This window comes from Drosophila arizonae, chromosome 3, assembly GCF_054131065.1.
Source record: "Drosophila arizonae isolate 15081-1271.41 chromosome 3, UAZ_ARI_1.0, whole genome shotgun sequence".
NCBI classification, from domain to species: Eukaryota; Metazoa; Arthropoda; class Insecta; order Diptera; family Drosophilidae; genus Drosophila; species Drosophila arizonae.
Genome location: NC_142923.1, coordinates 21,864,483 through 21,885,684, shown reverse-complemented (window position 1 = coordinate 21,885,684; position 21,202 = coordinate 21,864,483). Strand labels below are relative to the sequence as shown.

The 21,202-nt window shown below is 36.8% G+C and overlaps 3 protein-coding genes and 1 long non-coding RNA gene across 11 annotated transcripts in view; 2 read left to right on the top strand and 2 right to left on the bottom strand.

The window, feature by feature from the left end:
* DIP-zeta (Dpr-interacting protein zeta) overlaps positions 1 to 169 on the top strand; it is a 32,476-nt gene extending 32,307 nt beyond the window's left edge. For all 3 annotated transcript variants that reach the window (XM_089463340.1, XM_089463339.1, XM_089463338.1), the window contains one exon: positions 37 to 169. The gene's annotated coding sequence lies outside the window, so the exon portion shown is untranslated. The remainder of the gene's footprint in view (positions 1 to 36) is intronic.
* An 806-nt stretch (positions 170 to 975) lies between these two features.
* LOC108611614 (UPF0585 protein CG18661) overlaps positions 976 to 21,202 on the bottom strand; it is an 87,810-nt gene continuing 67,583 nt past the window's right edge. For 4 of the 5 annotated variants that reach the window (XM_089464531.1, XM_089464532.1, XM_089464536.1 and 1 more), the window contains one exon: positions 976 to 1,315. The gene's annotated coding sequence lies outside the window, so the exon portion shown is untranslated. Of the gene's footprint in view, positions 1,316 to 11,670; positions 11,965 to 21,202 lie in introns of all 5 variants that reach the window. The other variant, XM_089464533.1, reaches the window with a different exon arrangement.
* LOC149269885 (uncharacterized) lies at positions 16,724 to 18,886 on the top strand. Of its 2 annotated transcripts, none has more exons than XR_016269334.1 (2): positions 16,724 to 17,268; positions 18,227 to 18,886. It is a non-coding gene; the product is annotated as an uncharacterized LOC149269885 (long non-coding RNA). The 2 variants fall into 2 exon arrangements; XR_016269333.1 differs by having other exon boundaries at positions 16,724 to 17,344.
* LOC149269884 (uncharacterized) lies at positions 18,059 to 19,182 on the bottom strand. Its single transcript, XM_089464990.1, has 4 exons — positions 18,871 to 19,182; positions 18,743 to 18,782; positions 18,568 to 18,662; positions 18,059 to 18,514 (listed from the first exon to the last, which is right to left on the bottom strand). The coding sequence occupies exons 1-4, from the start codon at positions 18,898 to 18,900 to the stop codon at positions 18,188 to 18,190; spliced, it is 492 nt and encodes a 163-aa protein (XP_089321116.1). The 5' UTR covers positions 18,901 to 19,182; the 3' UTR covers positions 18,059 to 18,187.

Sequence of the window (21,202 nt, the reverse complement as noted above, 5' to 3'; positions counted from 1 at the left end):
CATCGCTAAGCTAACTTATTTTTGCATTTTCTTTAGATACCACTTATGTTAACCACTGTGCAGAAAAAGGGATCAGGACCCAGGAAAATTGATATTATCATACTGTAACAAAATCATTATATCGTATGAATTATTTCTGAAATAAAAATAAATTAAATTACTATGCAACTAATGTATTTTTCTTCTCTGTAATTGAATTAAAAACATCATTTTATTATTTTAATTATAAAATTTTATTTATTTTTACAAAATTGCACAAATTTTTACAAAGCATTACTATAAATACCAGGCCAACTGAACGGAGCAGCCAAAGACCGAATATAAGCGCTATACATTTTTGTTGCGTATCCAGAAGGGGCCGGCCACCGAATCGTAGAGTCTCGAATTTCAATGAAAATACGACTGAAGTTACCAGGCGAACAGAATTGATCAGTCGGATGAAATATGTAAACTAACATAATCATGTTAAGTAACAGAGTGGAACCTAAGCTCACTGTTAGATAATGTTAGATAAATACTCGTGTAAACTGAGCGGCTATTATGAGAGAGAGTTGAGTGATACCGAGGTACTCAAGAGTATTTAACATTTGTAGCGCGCTTCCGAAGAGCAACTCAGGCTGTAATGTAAGTAGCTTAAGAGCATGTGCTCTGTTAAGTCGCCTGCTCAAGAGCAACTAAGTCGGCTGCTCAAAAACACTTGCGCCTGCTCAGTCTGCAGCCGTAGTTGGAGCTGCTAAGTCATGGTCTGTAGCTTAGCGGCTGAAAGGAATAGAATACCAATTTTGGGACCATTGATCTATTGATTTGGTCTGTTTGATTGGCCAGGACAATATTATTGGTATTATATCACTAATAATATTTAGATTTTGATTTTGAGGATTCTAAATCATTGGGTTCTTCCGATCAATTTCAGTTCAGTATAGGTCATTGTGTCACTAATTCAGCTGAACATAAATATAATTATAAATAAAAATATCTTTTTTAATTTTTATTACCTGTTATTACTTATTACTTATTATTATTTTTTTATTTACATAAAAACCCTTAATGCTAATATCTCAAATAAATTAACATAATTCTAGGAAATTATTGATCAATGTGCTTTTGGAATCTGAAACGATAAAAATATTAATCAATAAAATAAAAACAAATTTATAATTCAATTCATAGGGCTTCGTAGCACTTCTGTTTGTTGTTTATGATTTCTTCAATCTGAAATAATAATTAAAAATAATTAAACATGTTAAAATTACACATCCATTACTTGGGATATGTAAATGCGGTTGGATTCTGGAAATGGTCTTCTTAATGTTTCCTAAAAGTAAAAGAATCAAATAATTTGAGTTAAATATATTTTATTGATTGATTATCCTGACAATTATTGTAACAGTATGTATACCTTATTTATATTTAAGTTAGATCCTGTGGCCATATTTCATAATATTTCATAAATTTTAAAGACTTAAAAATAATAAAGTTATTTAAACACATTTATCAATAATAATTAATTTATACTTAATTTACATTTAGGCCACATCTTTCAGCCATAGCTCTATCCACACCTTGTTAAACAATATTTCAGTCGACAATTAATACAATTATCACATTTAATACCGGTCCACAATGCATATGAAATTTCCTGCTGCCGGAAAGCCACACACACACACAAACACAAAGCTCAGCACAATCGCACACAGACACACCTGTGGGCATTTGTGTTGCTACACGTTGTAGCTCACTTCAAATCTCGTACCAAAAGTGAAAACTCCGCTGGGAGTTTTGCTGGTAGCAACTGGGGGCGACGCGGCAGGCCCATTCAATTACACCTGCTTACGAGCATTACAATGCCATTATGGTCTGTGTGTGTGTGTGTGTGTGTAACTATGTCAGTGTGGGCGTGTGTGTATGTGTGTTCTTTGACGTTGGGCACTTGGCAGCCAACGCGCGCTGGCAACTCGACTATGTCCTCAACCTTGTGCTGCTGCCGCCGCCGCCGCCGCTGCTGCTGCTGTTGCTGCTGCTGTTGCTGTAGACTTGCCAACAATTTTATTACATTTTCGTCTGTCGACACTTTTGTGTTGTTGTTGTAGTTGTTATTGCGGTCGCTTATTACTTAGTAGCAATAACAACAACAACAACCACTACGGCACAACTCAAGCCCAAGTGCCAACAATAATAATTACAACACCAACAACAATCACAGCAGCACGAGCAGCAGCACAAGCAGTAGCAGCGGTAGCAGCAGCAACTGTCTGCCAAAAAGTTCCGTTCCGTGTGCCAAAAACAGTCGACGACAAATGCCACATAAAACATAAATGAATAACAGCAACAACAGGAATACCAACAATTAGAATAAATGGGAAAAACAAAATGTGAGAGTCGAACTAAAGATACCCTGTGTCGAGTGTAAATTCGTACGAATCTAATTAAAAGCATATTAAATAAATTAAAAATGTGCAAAATATATTTATTCTCTAAGGATGTGTACGTCTATTTATAATTTCTACATTCGACAGGTCTCACACACATCACTACCCGCTTGCCAGCAACAGGGTATAACAATAACAGCTAGTGACGGCAACAACACAGTCACAGTCAGCGTAAAGTAGATGAAGATAACTACACAGAGAGAGCCTGGCTAGAGAGCGCGGGATAGAGCGGCAAAGAGAGAACATGAGTTGGAGGCAGCCACTACTCAGCACAATTTCGCAATTTGGTTGCCCATGAAAGAAGAGAAAAAGAGAGAGAGAGAAACAAAAAAAAAAGGAAGATGAAAGTACTGAAGCGCAACTCGGCTGCAAATTTTTGGTTATTAAATTTTCAATGTGGATTTGAATACGTCCCTGCTGCTGCTGCCTCCATAGTTTTTGAGCTCACAACAGACGCAAAGTGTTGAAACATGTTACACACTGCAAGCAACACAACAACAACAAGAATAGCAGCAACAAGGATTCGCTGTTGCTTGTTGGCGTGTTTTTCGTGCAGATTTAATTAGTTTTTATTACCACAAAAAGAAAATGCAGCGCTATTTGTTGTTGCATTGCATATGGAACATTTCATGGGTGTTGTTTTTGTTGTTGTTGTTGTTGTTGCTGCTGCTGTTGCTCTCATTGCTGTTGTTGTTGTTCTGTCTGCCTGTTCAGCTGTGCTCTTTGCGATTTGGCGTTCGTGTCGCTGTTAAATAGTCCCATTTTATGTTTCATACTTTTATAAGCTGTCTGCATTTGCTTGCAGTCTGGCTCTGCTCATAACGGTTACACAGTGCTGCTTAGAGCATAGGGGAGAATAAAAGCAAAAGAAAACATAGAATTAGAGTAAACTGGGCAAAAAATAAGTAAAAGTGGTGATATACAGAGATTTCGACTAAAAATTACCTGCTAGAATACCATTTATAAATTTATATTCACTTTATTCCTATATTAAGTAGGTAATTTAATACAATATTTGCTTATTTACTTAGATCTGATGTTCACTTAAATTAAAGCAGATTAATAAGTATGCTAACTCACGTGCTAAAAAGTATATTTTATGTAAGAGTATATACATACATATATACATGCTTAACGTAAAATAAAAGATATGCGCACCGGCAACGAGCAAAGCGGCAGTTCGCGAGCAACTGAGCGCAAATGATACAAAGGGCGACTTTACCATGCACTTGCTCAATAACAAGAAAAAAGCTCAATAGTCGCTCAACTAAGATAAAGCCACGCTCTTATTATCTGTATAACTACTTTGCCAACTCTCGACAATAATGTAAATGTAAATACGTACATTGACATGTACATATGCATACTTCTAACAGCGCTCAGTTGCTCAGTTAGTCCACACATCATTGCTCTTTTAAAACGTCTGAGCATACTCTCATTTCTTAGCTGCGATCCAAGCAGTGCTGTGTGGATTCTAAGTTTTCTTGTGTTCTTCTCGCTCAGAGCAAGGAAACCTACATAAGTATGTGTGTGTGGGATTGGTGTTTATTATTATTATTCCGCTCTCGCTCATACTAACAGTGCCTAGTCGCTCAATGTAATCCAAACACCTTTGCTGCCTTAAAGTCTGTAAGCACTGCAAATGCTTTCTTAGTTAGGCTGTTATCTTCTCACTCAAAGCAAAGAAGTATGCAAAAGTGTGTGTGTGGATATGGAGTTCATTTAAGGCTTAGGAGGCAATGCTTCTGCTTAGTTCTTACTTACGATCCACGCGACGCTCTGTGGATTCTAGGTTTTATTGTTGCCTTTTTGCTCTGAGCGTAGAAATGTGTACATATATGTGTGTTTGCGGTTATAGAGTTTACAGAGGCCACACTCCCATATGCATCTGTATTTACCTCCGTATGTTCACCTTATGATTCACTTGCACACACTGTTGAGATAAATAAGTGATTTTCTGTATATAATATTTATATAGACCTGTGTGTGTGTGTTTAGATCAGTAGCTTTTTTTAATACTCTCAGATATTCTTATTATTTCAATTTTATCACTTGTTATGTGACACTGCCAAATATTTGGCACTGGCATTTATATGTTCTTTTTGTAAGCTAAATTAAAAGAACCTAATTAATTTGGTGCTTATTTTGACATTTCCATTTCATTTCGCAATCGTACTTAAGTACATATTTATGACAAATAACTTTGGTATTATTTCGAGGAGTTTATCATTTGCTCAATTGCTGTCGAGAAATCTCAACAATCGCAATTTGGTCAGCCACAACAGCACAATGGGAATGGCAATGGGAATCTGACGAGAACTTAGCCTCAACATAACCAACAAAAATAACAACAACAATGCAAACAGCAAACGATAATGAAAAAGTGGAGAAACAAAAGTGAATGCAAAGTTTGGCACTAAATTCACAAATTGCTCAAGTTTTAAAGTTTCGACAGCGAAAGAGCGAGATAGGAGATGAGCGAGAGAGAGAGAGAGAGAGAGAACGCCACATTTTTGGTTTGGCGAAACTATTCAAAAACAGAGATTTACGCCATGCACTGGGTAAGGAAGTTGGGGTGCTTTGCCCCCAAATGGGAGCTAAGCCGAGAACTTGGAATAGAGCTTGGGGTGGGGGCGGGAATAGTTAACAGATTTGCTTGCATAGTTTGCGGTTTGTTGCCTTCATTTAACTGCCAGTTGGTAAATTGAAACAGTACCAACAATTGCTGTTGTTGTTGTTGTTGCTGCTGCTAGTTTAACTTGGCTTAGTTGAGTTATTAAAAAGCAATTTGTGGCCGTCAAGGCAAGTGTGTGGCAGATTGAGCGTAAATGCAGCTGAGCTCAAAGTTGCCCCATAACCCAAAAATTGTTTTTGAATGTGGGTGGGGCGCTTAGGTGGAGCGTGGGATGCTGCTGCATCAATGCGGATTAAGCAGCATACGAGCATTGTAAACTAACCTTTAGCTAAACTAAATCAATTAGATGCGAGTATATGCAGAGTCTAAAAGCCATCACAAATTTTGACTCTCGCACGGCTTTTAAAAGGTGAACGGCAATACGAATCCTTATCGTTGTTATATTGTATGTACTTGCTTGCGTTTACTATGGCAGGATTATAATACCATATACAGTTAACAATAAATATACATTTATAAATTCATTCTTTCTAGTATTAAGTACCTAGAGGAAATTGTTGAGAACTATTAAAAACTCATTCTCATTTTCATTCTCAGTCTCACTCTGACTCTTACTCTCAGTCTCAGTCTCAGTCTGAGTCTCAGTCTCAGTCTCAGTCAATCTCACTCTCCCTCTCACTTTTAGTCTCATTCTCATTCTCAGTCTCAGTCTGAGTCTTAGACTCAGCCTCCTTCTGCCTGTATATATCCATCTCTCTCTGTTTCTCTATACGCCCGTCTCTCTTTTTCTTTTTACTCAGTAGCAAAGAAATAAATATTAAACACATATTCAAGTCATAAATTTCGTATAAAAAGAAAAACAAAACCCACATACAGCAGAACCCATGAATGTACCACAAAAATATCGACTGAGTCAAGAGAAAGTACAACAATAACAACAACAATGAGCTAGATTCTGTTAAAATTCGCATGCAAATAAAGGCGAAAATCATTATCTGAGCATGAAAATCTGGTTAACTTCGTTTAGAGTAGAAAAAAAAAAAAAAAAAAAAAAAAACATGGAAAACAAAGTAAAGAAAAGCAGCCAAGGGAACATTTTTCAAATGTAGTCGAAAAGCCAACTAACCAACTCACATAGGGAGCTCGAAATGCAAATGCGCTGCCAAGTGGCGAAAGGATGCGACGGCAAAGGACCCACAGCCAAGGACAAGTAGGTGCCAACAAGTTCTGCGGCGTTAAAAGGCGTTGTTGAAAGCGAAGCGAAGTGGGCTGAGATGGGTACAGCGTGGTGGCTGGGTGGGGCTGGGAGTAGGAGCAGCTGGAGCAGGAGGCAGTAAGCGCTTGCTGCAGACGGGCCATTGTCATATATTATGTTAGTCAAGGCAGCTGGCAGCGGCACCTGCAGCAACAACAACAACAACAACAGCAACAATGCCACTTGCATTAAATAACGGAAATGAAAACAAAAGACTTCAACTTCCGGCCAAGGCGCGAGACACGTGGAGCAACCAAAGCGCCCAAATTGCACTCGAGTGAAAATGGAAAGTGGAAAGTGTAAAATGGCAATGTGGCTTTTGTATCCCTCTCTCTCTCTCATTCTCTCTCTCACTCCATAGCTCTCTCTTGCTCTATTTCCATCTTTTGTTGCTTACTTTGATTGCATTGCCAGCTGCCTCTTCTTCATGAGAGCTGGGGGCAGGTGTTTGTTTGGCGTCCCGCATGTGGCATAAATAATTTGCACTCAACGCGGCAAAACAAACGACGGCCAAACTCGGCACTTGTAGAGCTCCAACACATGGAGAAGCTGCAGAAGAGAGCAACAGCAGCAGGAGGCAGAAGAAGGAGGAGGAAACGGGCGGGCGGGCTTCTTGCAAGCGGAAAACATTTCCCGCTGGAGAACGTGCTCTGGTGGTTTGTTCTTCGTTTGTTCTTTCGCTCTACAATTTTTTTGTTTCTATTTTATTTTGTGTTCTTCATTTTTTTATTATTATTACATTTGCCACTGTGTTGCTCTCAAGTGCAAGGACACGAGGCATTCTGGTTGTGTCTAGGCTGCTCCATGGAGACTTGCGGCATGCGTTGCAATGAAATTTCGTTGGATACAACTGGGAAATAGATACGCAGTCAAAGACATTACAACATAACAGTTCACTTGGTCTATCTCTTAGCAGAAATCTATTTAGTAAGACTGTGTGGCTATACTAAATACGTCAGGTATTTGCTATAAATTACATTCTTTGTTAAAAATAATTTCCATTTTCATAAATTTTAGGTTAAGTTAAATGTAGTTTATAAATTACATTCTTCTTTACTAAATATAATTTATATTTTCATAAATTTTAGCTTAAGTTTAATTTAAAGTTAAAATTAAAAAAACTAACTTTGGTAAAGATCTAAAAAATAAACAAATATATTGATTTGGCAAAGTTTTTTTTTGAAGAAAAGCAAAAAAAAATTTTAAGTTGAAGTCCTTATTTTAAAGATATTCTTTTAATATAGGATAAGTATTATATAAAAATCTAATATTGTTGAAATTAAAACCAGATTTTTTTTTTTCAAATAAAGATTTTTAAAATAACTTTTAGTAATAAAGAGGTAGGAAATAAAAATGTACAATTAATATTTGTATTATATAGTATTAAAATTCTTATTAGACTATTAAAAAACAATAATAAAATAAATGTTTTTGTAGATGTACATATCGTGCTCTACATAAACTTAAATAGCAAAAATTCACTAAACAACTGGTAATGCAAGTTAATGATTTTATATAGGCATGAAAAAAGCGCACACAAAAGTAAATGCAGTCGTAGCTAAATTTTTGCCTAGTTTACTGTGTAACTAAGAAAAGAGTGAAATAAATAAATGCAAAAACAGAGGCAGCAAAAGCAGCTACCGCCCATGCTTATGCACGTTCAATGGAGTCAGTTCCAGTTCCAGCTCCAGTTCCAGTTGCAGCTGCAGTTCCGGCTGCTGGCACGTGTATGAATAAGTGGACGGGCTGCTGGCTTGATAACGGCTAGAATTTATTGGCAATTGAGAGACTACCAAGTGGCCAAGCGACAGAGCAAGAAAGGCCGAGCGAGAGCGAGAGAAATATACATATATATGAGAGTTAATAGAATTGCAGCAGAGTTGCGAAGGATTAAAGCAGCAGCAGCAGCGGGCAGCGGGCAGGGCACCGCGAAATGAAGTTCAAGCGCAGCTAAAGCAGCTGCAAAAAGTCTTTCAGCGCTTGGAATTTGTATTTATGATGACATTAAATTGCCGCCAAAATGGGAAAATGGCTAGCTAAACAAAAGGGTCCGCGACTGGGCGGGGTCGGGCCGGGCTGGCAGACAACTGGCTGCTAACCAGGCCAAGATAAATAGCAAAACAAAAACCACTCAAAGCCGCGTAAATTGAGGCAAGCTCTTCCTCCGGCTGCCGCGCTGCACCGACTGCCCGAAATAAAAAACTTTTGCCCATTTTAGTTTTTGCGGTCAGATGGAACAAGGAGGAGCAGGACATGAATGTGGACAGGCACAAGCATCGAGGCGAGACGAGGCGAGGCGTAGAGTGGGATAAGAATACACTTAGTTGCTTTGCGCATTCTTAGTACAGCCGGGAACTCATTGAAAATGCCCAGGGAGGGTATATAAGAGCTGGCCAGGAGATTGTAATAGAGCGAGGAATATGATTTGGACCGCAAATGCATACATATATACTATATACATACATATCTTGTAATCTTTTTATTCAGTCTTACAGCAGATTCTCGATAATTTGTACCCAGCTAAATTAAAAATTGCAATAAATCGAAAAAATCGATCCATTTGAAATAAATTAGTTCTCTATAATTCTCGAATTGCATCTTCGTAAAATTCCTAAAGATTCAATGATTTTCAAACTTTTTTTTACCGCAACTTGAAGACTTTAAGAGATAAAGCATTCAAGTTTGTTATTTAGATTTTCCTTAAGTATTCCCAAACTATTGAGGATCTCCAATATAACCATACCATCTATGAGTAATGGTATGTAGAATTTATCTGAAGTTAATTATTTGTGATGCATATGGGTATATATGTATATAGATATATCATATACCCATCATATCCTTACTAGCTAAATATGGGGAGATAGACGGGGTATGAATATGCCATTATATATTCAACCTAATCTCAACAGTTTAAGACACTCACACGCTAAGTATTGTATATCTGGTATATAAAGATATTCTTAGATATCGTAGGTGAATATTTCCTTTATTTGAACACCCAAAATACCCACACCACTAAAATCCACTGGCAGGCATGCCGGGTATATTCTAGTCGTTCACTTTCAACTTTTGGCCACTTTCTACTTGCTTTGTTCTTATAGCCGGCATGTTTACTATTTTATTTTATTTTTGGCGCGTCGGCGTTGGCCAAAGCCACAAGAAACGACAACAACAACAACAAAAGCAACAGCAGGCAACAAAAAACTTAGCGTTAAATTACTGCGAAGTCCCGAGGGCACAAAAAACCGAAAATGGAAATTTATGTCCCAATTGCATTTCGCACGTCGCGCCCCCTTGGAGAAAACTTTGCCCGGCCCGATTATTGGTTATATACGAGTGTGTATATATTTTTGTATATTATTTTTACGGTAGGTTCACTAATTATATTAAATTTGCATTAAATTTGTACATTTCATGGATCGATTAACACTTGGATTTCAAGTCCTGTCTCGTTCCGAGCATGTCCTTGCCTGCCCCGCCCGGCCCATTAAAAGGTAATTTGATATACACTTTTGACTTCGCCAGCGCCAAGTGGGGCAGCCTCGCTTTAAACAAAGTGCCACAAGGCGAAGCAACAGTGAGCGGACATCCATTTATCACTCGGACTAAGCCTCAGTCGCGACGATGTCAGAGGGATATAGCCTTAGCCCAAAGCCCAAGGCTCACGTTCGGCTGGCTGAAGAGTAATGCTTCAATGCAGCTTTAAGAGTTTTTTCTCTCCTTCTATAAATATACCATAAATATGCAATGAAATTGGACGCTAGCCAATCGAAAGCGAATCTCTCAACTGATTTTTTGGCAGTCGAACGAGCTTTGATAGCGATTTTGTTGCCCCTGGGAAATCGACGCTGGTTGCATTAAAATATGCAAATTCTTATATAAATACATTTCAGATCTTATCGCTGCTGTGGCCCGCGTAATGAAGCGAATTATGAGAAATCGAAAATGGGAATCCTGGGAAAAGCTCATTTGGTCAGCATTCAAAGTAACAGCCCAATTTGGATCTCAAATTCCAATTGCGGTTACTCTCGCCTATCGCTGGCAACCCATCTCTGTGCTAACCCTGATTGTCGTCCGCGATTTGCGAAGCAAGCCTTCCCGTCTTGTTGTCTAAGACCCGTAAACAGACGAAAGACGTTGCTAACAAGTCTAAGCCGCTTTCGTCCACAAATAATACACAGTGAGGGAAGACAGAAAACAGAATGAGAAGCCGCAATAAAAAGCCAGTTATGGAGGGGGTAGGCATTGAGCAGAGGGTTAAAGATTTAGAATGGGGTTTGGGCTGGAGTTGACTGTGAGGGAAGCGATTGCAATTGCGATTGAATTCAAATTCCGATGTTGCACTTCAAAGTCGAGTTGAAACCGAGACGAGTGAAAAGCAGCTGAAGCTGAAGCTGCTTCAAGTCAGTTTCCCCATCTCTCAACCCCTTGCTTACCTTCACTCTCGCCCTCAACTCCTCTGCTCCATTCACAGCGCCTTCGTTCAGTTCTCATCGGTTTATCCCGTTAAGCTCGTTTGCCATGACGCCAGTCGAGTGGAGTTCTCCATTCAGCGCCCTCCTTGAGTTTGTTTTGCCAACTGCGGAGGCGTGGCAGGAGTGAGTGTAGGAGCAGGAGTGGGGCCAGAGGTAGCTGAAGCATGAAGGCCATTCGTGAATACGAATGCGAATGCGAATGTGGTGGCTGCTTCTCTTTGTTGTCGCCTTAAATATTTTATTGATGTCATTTCGACAATGGTCCAATGTTCACTTGGCTGCTCCTCAGCTCCTTGAATGCTGAATGTTTTATTGCTGGCTTGTTGATATTTTTATCATCCTCGTCTCATCCTGCTTATGGCCGTTTACAGCGCTTTAACTGTTGTCCTTCGATTGCTGTCGCTGCTGTGGTTTAAAAGCTCAAATCAAATCAAATTTGATGCGACTCATTTAGCCATGGCCCGCAACTGGATATATATTTAGACTGTAGACTTCATATACATAACCGTAAGGGTTAACCGAAGTTGACCAACATAAACATTTATCTATTCAATTGCGTAAAGTTTCTCAAGTTCTTCTGTCTGCTGCCTTGGCCACATTTCCAGCTCGTGTGCTCGCTCCTCTGTGCGCCGATAAATTGAACAATTTTCCATTTATGCGAAATGCACTTACAACTTTATACCTTACACACACACACACACACACACACTTACTTACATAAGTTTTTGGTGCCTGTTGTTCGCTTCGTCCTTTAAAAAACTCACTCGCATAAAGCAGAATTGGGCCCAAAGATAAAAAGTATGGCAAACATGTTCCACACAAAACTTCTCTCTCACACACACAGACACACACGCACACACATTGTCTACTCACTCTCTATTGTAGTTTCTTTCTTCTGCCACGCCCACTTTTTGTTAGGGGTCTCTTGTTAGGCATGCACCGAGAAATTTTGTTCATTCCGATAATTTTTCTTTTCAATTTGTTTTGTGCTCGTGCGGCGTCTAAAAGTATGCAACTGTTTTATGGAATTGGCTCGCAATTTGTCGCACAAATATGCCAAAGTCGGAAAATGCAAACTATGAAAATTGCCTGCCTGCCACATGCCCCAAGACAATGGGAATTAGAGCTAAGAGTTGGACTTCTCCTGTGCGTGTGTATATGTTTTGCCTATAAATTAGGAATAAAGCAGATGAAGAGATGGAAATGAATATATTGTGTCTTATCTGTAAGGATATTTATTTAAATGTAAGAGAATGTGTACAAAGAGAAATAAATATAGATATATGTAGGAAGATATATAAATTATAATTGTTATATGTATGGGTTTTTTTATATGAATAGAAATTTATTTAAGAAACATGATAAAAGGCTTAGTTTTCTTTTACATGTTGTTTCTTATAAGAAATGAATACTTGACCTACAGTTAGTTAAATATAAAAGAGCGTAAAATTAATTTCAACTCTGATGAAAGTTTTAATAATTGATTCCTGCATTGCTTTTGGCCTCAATCATTGAAATATTATACATTTGAATTTTTTGAGAAATACTTTTAGAAAACTTTTTGTGTTGAGTCATGCCTAGAACAGAGATTAGTCAATCGGCACAGAAATAAATAGTTGTATATATTTTATATAATAATTAATGAGACTATGACCTTGGGAAGTCAATGTGGTGAAGAGAGAGACTAGTTTAATAATTTCTTATTAGAGTAAACTACAACAAACATCGAAATTCTATAAAGGGCATATGAGTTTACATTTCAAATTTGGAAGCTCTAGATCTAAAGGTGTAGACGATATAATAAAATAACCAATTTTCGATAAGGTTTTCATTCGATAATAAAATATCCCTTGTATCTCCTGAGATCGACGCGTTCATATATACGGACGGACAGACAGACGGACAGGGCTAAATCAACTCAGCTCATCGCCCTAATCAAGAATTATGGGGTCTGCCACGCCTCCTTCTGCATGTTACTTTTAACCTAACCATTATATCCTGATATCCCATTGAAAACGGGTTCAGGGTATAAGAATTAATATATTTTTCGATAACGCATTTCCATAGTTCATTCGTTATATAATATCGATAAACATGTATATGTATATGCGTATGTGTGTGTATGCATATGTGTTTGCTTTTAGATACAATACATATACAATATAAAATAACTATAACTGAAAACTTGAAAGTTCAGGGTATCGCTCAGTCGGGCAATATTTAGTTTTATATTTATTTAAAAATCAACTTCAACTGCATTTTCTTTTTATAAAGTTATGTATTTTAGCATACGCTTGAAGAATTTTAAGCACGTTTAAGTATTGTATATTAAATATTGCAGATTTAAAGCAGTTCGACTTGAAGAGAAACAAACAATAAGAAAACATGAAAGCGAATGGGAAAATGAAAGCGCATTGGAGACATTGGGAAACGAAGAAGAAACATACGCCTTGCTCTCCAATTCGCTTTCATATTTTCCTCTTCTGCTTTATAGCTCTTTAAGTCGCTCTGCTTTAAAGTGCTTCGCTTATTCGCTCGATAATCGAAAGCTATTATGCCCACATTAGTCTGTCGCCCCCGATTTATATTTTCCGCTTCTGCTACTACTTCCTCTAGCTCTTGTTGTTGTTGCTGTTGTTGTCAACGTCTTTATGCAAATATTTACATATGCGCGACGACACACTTTTCACGCCCAGTGTCCTTGTGAAAGGCGCTGTTACATTTATTTTTCGACTGTTTGCTAAGGATCCGTCCGCTGCCGTCTGCCAGTCCGCTCCCTCCACCCTTCATCCCTCCCTCTGGCTTCCTGGCTGCCTGCCTGCCGGCCTGACTGTCTGTCTCGTATTTTATTGTTATTTTAGCTATTAAATTGCTTCGGCTTATCGCACGTTTAAAAAAGCCAACACCAACAACAACAATGAGTATGATGATGTGGCACGCCCCCAACGTCCCCACGTCGCCATGTCCCCCGTCTCCCACACCGTTTGAATTGTAACTTTTAACTCCATTTATTGTAAATTGTTGTCGCTCGCTTTGCCGCAGGCGCCGCATTGCGTGCGTGGGCGTGGCATCTATCATTACAGATAAGAAAAAAAAAAGAAAATAAACAGTGAAAAGAAAAAGCGCGCGTGTTCTCTTTGCCTTGCCTTCAATTTTTCCCAGCTGCCGCGTATTCGATTTTCCATAAAAGGAATTCGCCTGCGGAACGTTCTTTATTTCAACTTGGGCCGTTGATGAAGCCGATATCTTGACTCTGTTCTGTCTCTGTCGTTATTCTGATTTGTTTCATTCATGACATTTAGAATTGTTGCGAATTAAAAAAAAAAGAGAAAAAAAAACAATAACAAAATAACTAAATTTTTATAATAAATATATATGTATATATATATGTTTTTACAGAGAGAGGGGGCTTTATTCTTCTTCATTTACAAACAATTTTTAATTAAATAGTGAAAACTAACAGATAATTAAAATAATAATTCATATTATTATAATATATTTAAAAATATAAGTAGATCGAGGTTTTTTTTAATTTAATTGCACAACTAATAAAGATAAAAAATTCGAATTAAAAAAACATAAAAAAAATTAAATAGCATATTCAAAGTTTGAACAAAAAAAAAATTATTTGGGAAAAAAATTTTTTAACGAAAAGGTTGTATTAAATTTATTCCAAAAACCTAAACAAAAATAATAATAGTAATCACTTTGAAACAAAGTGAAAATATATTCTAAAAAAAAAAAAAAAACAACATATTTTGGAACATTTAGAAAACTTAATAAAATTAATTACGCAAATAAATTAAATAAATAGAATATAAACTCATATATAAAATAAACGATAAAGAAAATATTAGCTGTGAAAATACAAATCACTAAATAAAAAAAAACTAATAATAATAATAAACAAATTGAAACAAAAACAAAAAATATAATTATAATTGTAGAATTACAATTTGAAAAACTTTGGTAAATTAAAACAAAAAGGTGTTTTAGTCTTTATATATGTATATTGTATATTTTTCGAAAAAAGAAAAATCAATTATTCTGAGATTTTTACAGCTGTTACATAATTATTATAAAACCTTAATACTCTTCGCTCAGTTCGGAAGTATTTCTGCATTCAACTTAGTGTTTTCGTTTGTAAATTCATTGGGCAACATGATTTAATTAAATCCCCTGTTAAGAGCGAGTTTTAAGACCTAATATAGTTTACGATTCTTAGGTCAAGAGCCAACTGCAAAGCAACAATAACAACAACAACATCAAGCTGTTGACTTCTTTTTGAGTCACCTGGCAGCGGCTTAAGATAATGTATATGTAGGTGTATATAGAAACAGAGCCTGGGCCACAAATGAAAGTGGCTGAGAACAAAGCAGCAAACAACATGAATGGGTTGGCAGGAGGATTGCCTTCGAGTGAACTAAAGCAACTGCGACGGAGCACTCGAGGTCTTGCTCTCTGTCTATCTGTCTGCCTCCCTGTCTATCTCTCTCTCTCTCTCTCACTGTCTGTCTGCCTGTTTTGCGACTCCTTGACAGAGTTTGACAGCCCGTCGAGGCTTTTCAAATTGAATCAACACAATTTTCTTTGCCAGAGTTGTCGTCGTCTTCTTTTTGTGCATTTATAAGTGACCGTGGATGAGGAGGAGGAGGAGGAGGAGGAGCAGGAGGGCTCGGGGTGGCGCCACAGAGACTTGTGCGGCACTTGGCAAGCCACTTAATTACAAAATAATAAAGATTCTTGTGGCAGACACTGACGCCTTCATTAACACAATTCAGTGATGAGTTGGCCTGGGTGCGGGCTGGGAGCGGGTGAGGGGGCTCTCGTAGGCCTCTCTAACTCGGCACGAAAACTTATTCTAATTTCAGCGCCACGCACAATGACCTGGTTACATCTGCAGCCACTCCACGCGCCACGCCCCCTCCTCGCTCAGCGCTCTACTCTTCACAACTCCCACGACACGATGTTAATTTCAATTTGTAAAGTCGTCAACGTTGTCTCTCCCCAGCGATTCCTATGGTCGTGGGCGTGGTCGTGGGCGTGACCCGTGTTCGTTATGCCGTTTTTGATTATTAATTGAAATTATGCTTGTCGCGGCAAACGCGCACCGAATTTCTGACAGTTTTGGCAGCCAGCCACGAAATTTGCCAAAAGCCCCCAATTGCCGCATTGCTGCCAATTAATTTGGACCACTGTGCAACTGGGCAACTGGGCGACGACTCGCCTACCAAAACCTGTCCTGCCTTGTCCCGCAATGTTCTATCCTATCCAGACTACTGTGGCACAACCAATTTGGTCTAAACAAATTGCAGTTGGAGATTTGTAAACAACGCAAATAGACAAATAGATGCCCGGACTCATATACAAAGCTGAGCAAACAGCCTGAATGGCAAAGGTAAATCCATTTCAGAAATTTACTTTGTAATATTTCAGCATTTTTTTTTAAATAGAAATTTACCAATCAAAATATTTGTTTTTTAATTGAAATAAAATAATTGGGCATTACTTATGTAAATAAATTTAATTTTTTAATAAAGACAAACAAAATTAAAATTAAATAATAATTTTTGTGAAATTTTGCTTGAATGTTTACATAATTAGATAAAGTTTTAAATGTATCTTAAAATTTATTAAATGGATGAGTACATACATATTTGTATAGATGCATTCATGGAGAATGTAAATGTAATAAAAAATGTTAGCTAAAATTAGGGCACTCGATAGATCTAACTAAAACTAATTTATAAAGAAGTATGTCTGGAAATATATTTAACAGAAAATGTATATATATTTATAAATAAATAAATAACAAAAAATATTTTATTTTAAACAATTATTGAAAATGTATTCATACACAAATTAATATAATCTATATATAAAAAAGAAGGTTGTGTAAAAGTGTCCAAGCACTTATAACTCGAGATCTGCTGGACCAATTTTCATTTTGTCTCCGCCACGACTAGGTCAGTAGATCTTTAAAATACTGAAAAAATTTGACGAATACTTGATTTTCAAGTATTTTCCCTAAAGATTCAAATTTCCATTTATACTCAGTAGCCTTGACAACAGTGACAGTTTCGGTCCTGTATAGAAGTAAATAAACAAATGTAGTCAGTCAGTCTACGGCAGAGCCTAGAGCAGAGCTGACTATTCAAAAAAAAAAAAAAAATCCAAATCAAAAAGAAAAATATTTCAAATCAAAAATCTGCAAAAATTCAAAAAAATCAAAAGATTAAAACCTGACTGTTCAAAAAATAAATATAAAATTCAAAATTCGAAATTAAAAAAAAAAAAGTTAGTTATTAAAAAGTGTATTTTTGGCTTTTTATATTTTTGGACTTTTAAACTTTATAAATATTTCAAATCAAAAATCTGCAAAAATTAAAAAAAAAAAATCAAAAGATTAAAACCTGACTAATCAAAAATAAATAAAAAATTCAAAACTCGAAATTCAAAAAAAAAAAAAAGGTAATTATTAAAAAGTGTATTTTTGGCTTTTTATATTTTTGGACTTTTACAAAAGCTAAATATTTCGAAAGTTCAGGTATTTGTTTGTCTCAAACATAAATTTGTGTAAATTATTTATATTTATATTTCTCGATTATTATACCCTGAACCCATTTTCAATGGGAAATCAGGGTATAATGGTTTTGTTGAAATGTATGTAACAGGCAGGCAGACGTGGCAGACCCCACAAAGTATATATATTCTTGATTAGGGCGACGAGCTGAGTCGATTTGGCCCTGTCCGTCTGTCGTCTGTCCGTATGTTTGAACGCGTCGATTTCCGAAGATATAAGAGCTAGAGACTTCCATAATTTTTTAAATGACCGTATATACAGCGCGGACGTCGAGTTTGCTTTTAAAATTCCATAAATCATCCCATTATGTTTTTATCGAGTAAAAACATTCAAGTTCAAGTCTGATGCCACTATAGCTAATTGTGAATGATTTTTCTTTTTTTTAAATTTCTCAAATATTCAATATAATATGTAGATCATATGCTGAAAGTTTCATTAAATTCCGTTCAGTCAAATATTAATAAAAAATAATCAAATATTTGGCCAATTAACAAACGCACGTGCAGCAGCTTCAACAGCATCGTATGCGTGTGCACACATACATTCAAACTTCTTCTAGAAACATTCGTTGAATCACATCAGCTGTTAGTTTCGTTTAGTTTTGGTAGATGGCGCAGCAGCAGTGAATCTATTTGAGCTTTGCCAGCGCCACTAGCAGGAGTGAGGTGGCGTAGTGTGATAGCTGCATGACGCTCGATCGAGAAGTCGCGGTTCGAATCCCGATCGATGCAACTGATGTTAACTTTTTTAATTGTTTCGAAATATTTTTATATTTTATTAAATGAGTTTGGTATTTTATTTATATTTTTATTTTCGGGCAATAATTAAAGCAATATTACATCGCAGGCTTCTCATTATGTGGATAACGTAAAGCACCTTCAACTGCTGGGCAGTTATCAATTCTGGCAGCTTACGATTCTTAAATTTTAGGACAAACATTAGATCATTTTCGTAAGGAAATGCGGCTAAGATAATTTCTGGCTTGAGACCGCGTGCAAAGCCATTATTGACAGTGGCAACAAGCTTCTTGTGTTTCTTTATAGAACGCAGCATTACTTTTTTTGTGACCTTCGTGTTATTGACACTGTCTTCTCCCATAACCACCGAGTTCAACTGACTGTTACGTGAACGTCCCTGCAATAAGAATCAATGGTAGCTGGCGCATTGACACAAAAAGGAAAACTTACCCGCCGACGCGGTAGAGTACGTTCTGGTGGTTCGGAAACTGCTCCTGCAATAGATGGAGCCGCAGCAGCGCTAGTAGCACTGGCAGCAGAAACCGCTGTTGAAAGACAAAATATGTAAAATGTATCCATATATTATATAAATGTATACATATAAATATCTAAATTTAACACTTACGTTGCATATTCTTGGCGGGAGAAACCCTTCCGCCGAGTATCTAACTTAATTCACATTTAAATTAATTAATTAATTTACATTTATTTAATATTCGAAAATGTAAAAATGTAAAAAATATAAAAAATTACCAATTGAGCTTTTAAATTTCGTCTTCCCATTTTATTGTCAGACGGTTAATTTTTACAATATATTTGAAGCTATATCAGCATATTTGAGTTGACATACAAGTGTGACATCAACCACGCAGACTACTAGATTGTTTGATGCTGAGAAAGGCACGAACATATTTCAGAGGTGCGCAAGCGAACTTTCGTTATCGGATTTTAAAAGAACTAGTTCGATTTTTATACCCTGAACCCATTGAAAATGGGAAGTCGGGGTATAATGGTTTTGTGAAAAGTATGTAACAGGCAGAAGGAATCATCGCAGACCCCATAAAGTATATATATTCTTGATCAGGTAGACGAGCTGAGTCGATATAGCCCTGTCCATCTGTCCGTCCGTCCGTCCGTCCGTATGAGCAAAAGGATCTCAGAAGATATAAGAGCTAGAGAGCTGAAATTTGGCATGCATACTCGTGTACATCATAGGCAGTACAAGTTTATCTTATTTTTTCGATAACTCGTCCAATAACTTTTTTATCGAGAATAATCGAAAAATCGACATTGTGTTTTTTAGCCTAATTTGAACACTTTTAGACCTGGAGACTTCAAATTTGCGTTGTATATAAAGTTAATGGATACAAAGATTTTGCAATCTACAGAGTTTATATACCACGCCCCCTTCGCCACCAATTTGTAAAAAAAACGCATTTCAAGTACTAGAGACTTGTGCTTTGGAATGTGCACACATTTTAACCATATGATTACGCTCTGAAAGTTACAATAAAATTGTATGTCTATAAAAGAAATTATTCAAGAAATAAATTCTCATAATATTCCTCACATTGCAGCGCAGCCCAAGCGCAGCCGCTGCTAACTGCGCAGTCAGCAGAGCGCGTGCTTATAAGTGCATGTGTATGCATAAAAGAAGTCCAGAATGATTAGAATATCAGCTTGGAGGGTTCAGGGTATCTCTTATTCGAGCAGTCTCGACTGGAGCCTTCTTACTTGTTTTATATGGTTTTGTGCGAGGGCAGTATTACTATTAATAAAAATGCCGCGTCCTAGAAGATCTAATCTTTCCCGGCGGACCCATAATGCAATTAGGCAACGGAATAGCGCGAGTCAATTATCTGACGAAGAGCGAGAAATCGCCCGAGAAAGCCTCCGCGTTAGTACCCAGCAAAGAAGGGCCTTAATTCGTGCTTCTCAAAGAGAGGCAGCCCGTGAAATGGCAATAAGAAATGGTTCAAGGATTGATTTGAATCGAGCAGCGTTTCGATATGATTGCACCATTGAATCGTTTAGTTTGCATTGGTCCAATGGACGTTGTTTGCCAGCATTGTGGCGCATTGAAGTTTGCTGGTGAAACGCCCGGTTTGTGCTGCCTTAGTGGTAAAGTGACATTGCCATTGACTATTTGTGGCCTCAATCTAGAAAATGCGTGTTTTTCTCATGGTCAATTCTACGTGGCATGCTCACGTGTTGGCAAACCATCCGCATTATTTGTTCTTGCACCCGACCAAAAAACGAAGAATGTCGTTTACCACAAGGTGCTTGAATGAAAATCCGATTAATAAATTAATCAGAGTATATCCCAACCTGAACAACATAGCTTTCAACAATCTTTTACCTAGAAATAATATAGAGGGCAATACAACGTTTGCCGGGCCAGCTAGTATAATATAAATTAATATAATATACACTTATAGAAAAAAATAAATATATATATAGAGAAACAAATATATAGAAAATATATAATAATAATATATATAATAATTAAAAAAAAAAATTTATAATTGAATAAATTAATATTGAATAAATAAATCATAAATTAAATTACTAATAAAAAAATAAATTTAGGAAACTAAGAATTCTTTTGTAAAAATTTCATACGTACGTAAGTACACCTTGGATAAGACTGGACATTTATAATTGAGATATTTATATATCTTTTAGAGTCATTTAACTATGATTTCCAATAAGCTGTTAGTTCTATAATAATCTATTATACATAACAAAGTCAATACTGAATTTATGCTCTTAATTATATTCTGAAATTGCCAATAATTCTATAATATTCTACATACATTTAACAGGTTTTTCTGGTAAATGCCAATACATTTGCTCAACCTAATGTTAAGCAGCTGGCAACGGTGTTAACTAAACAGTTCTCAATCAGCTGGTGACATTTTCTGTTACACGTATATGATATTTTTTTGGCAGGTCGTCGCACCACAGAGATCCTTATTTCACTTTGATATGCAGCCACATGTCAGTGAAAATGTCTCGTCTAGCATTTCTCTCGCCTCTGTACTTTTTTTTTTCTTTGGAAGCTGAACTTTTCTGACATTTATGA

What these genes read in the sequence shown, in the direction of transcription:
- LOC149269884 (XM_089464990.1), bottom strand. Translation starts at nt 18,900, where the DNA reads ATGGGAAGACGAAATTTAAAAGCTCAATTG. An exon ending in TCCCGCCAAGAATATGCAAC is followed by an intron (nt 18,663 to 18,742) that starts GTAAGTGTTAAA and finishes GTCTTTCAACAG; the next exon opens with CGGTTTCTGCTGCCAGTGCT. An exon ending in GTACTCTACCGCGTCGGCGG is followed by an intron (nt 18,515 to 18,567) that starts GTAAGTTTTCCT and finishes TTCTTATTGCAG; the next exon opens with GGACGTTCACGTAACAGTCA.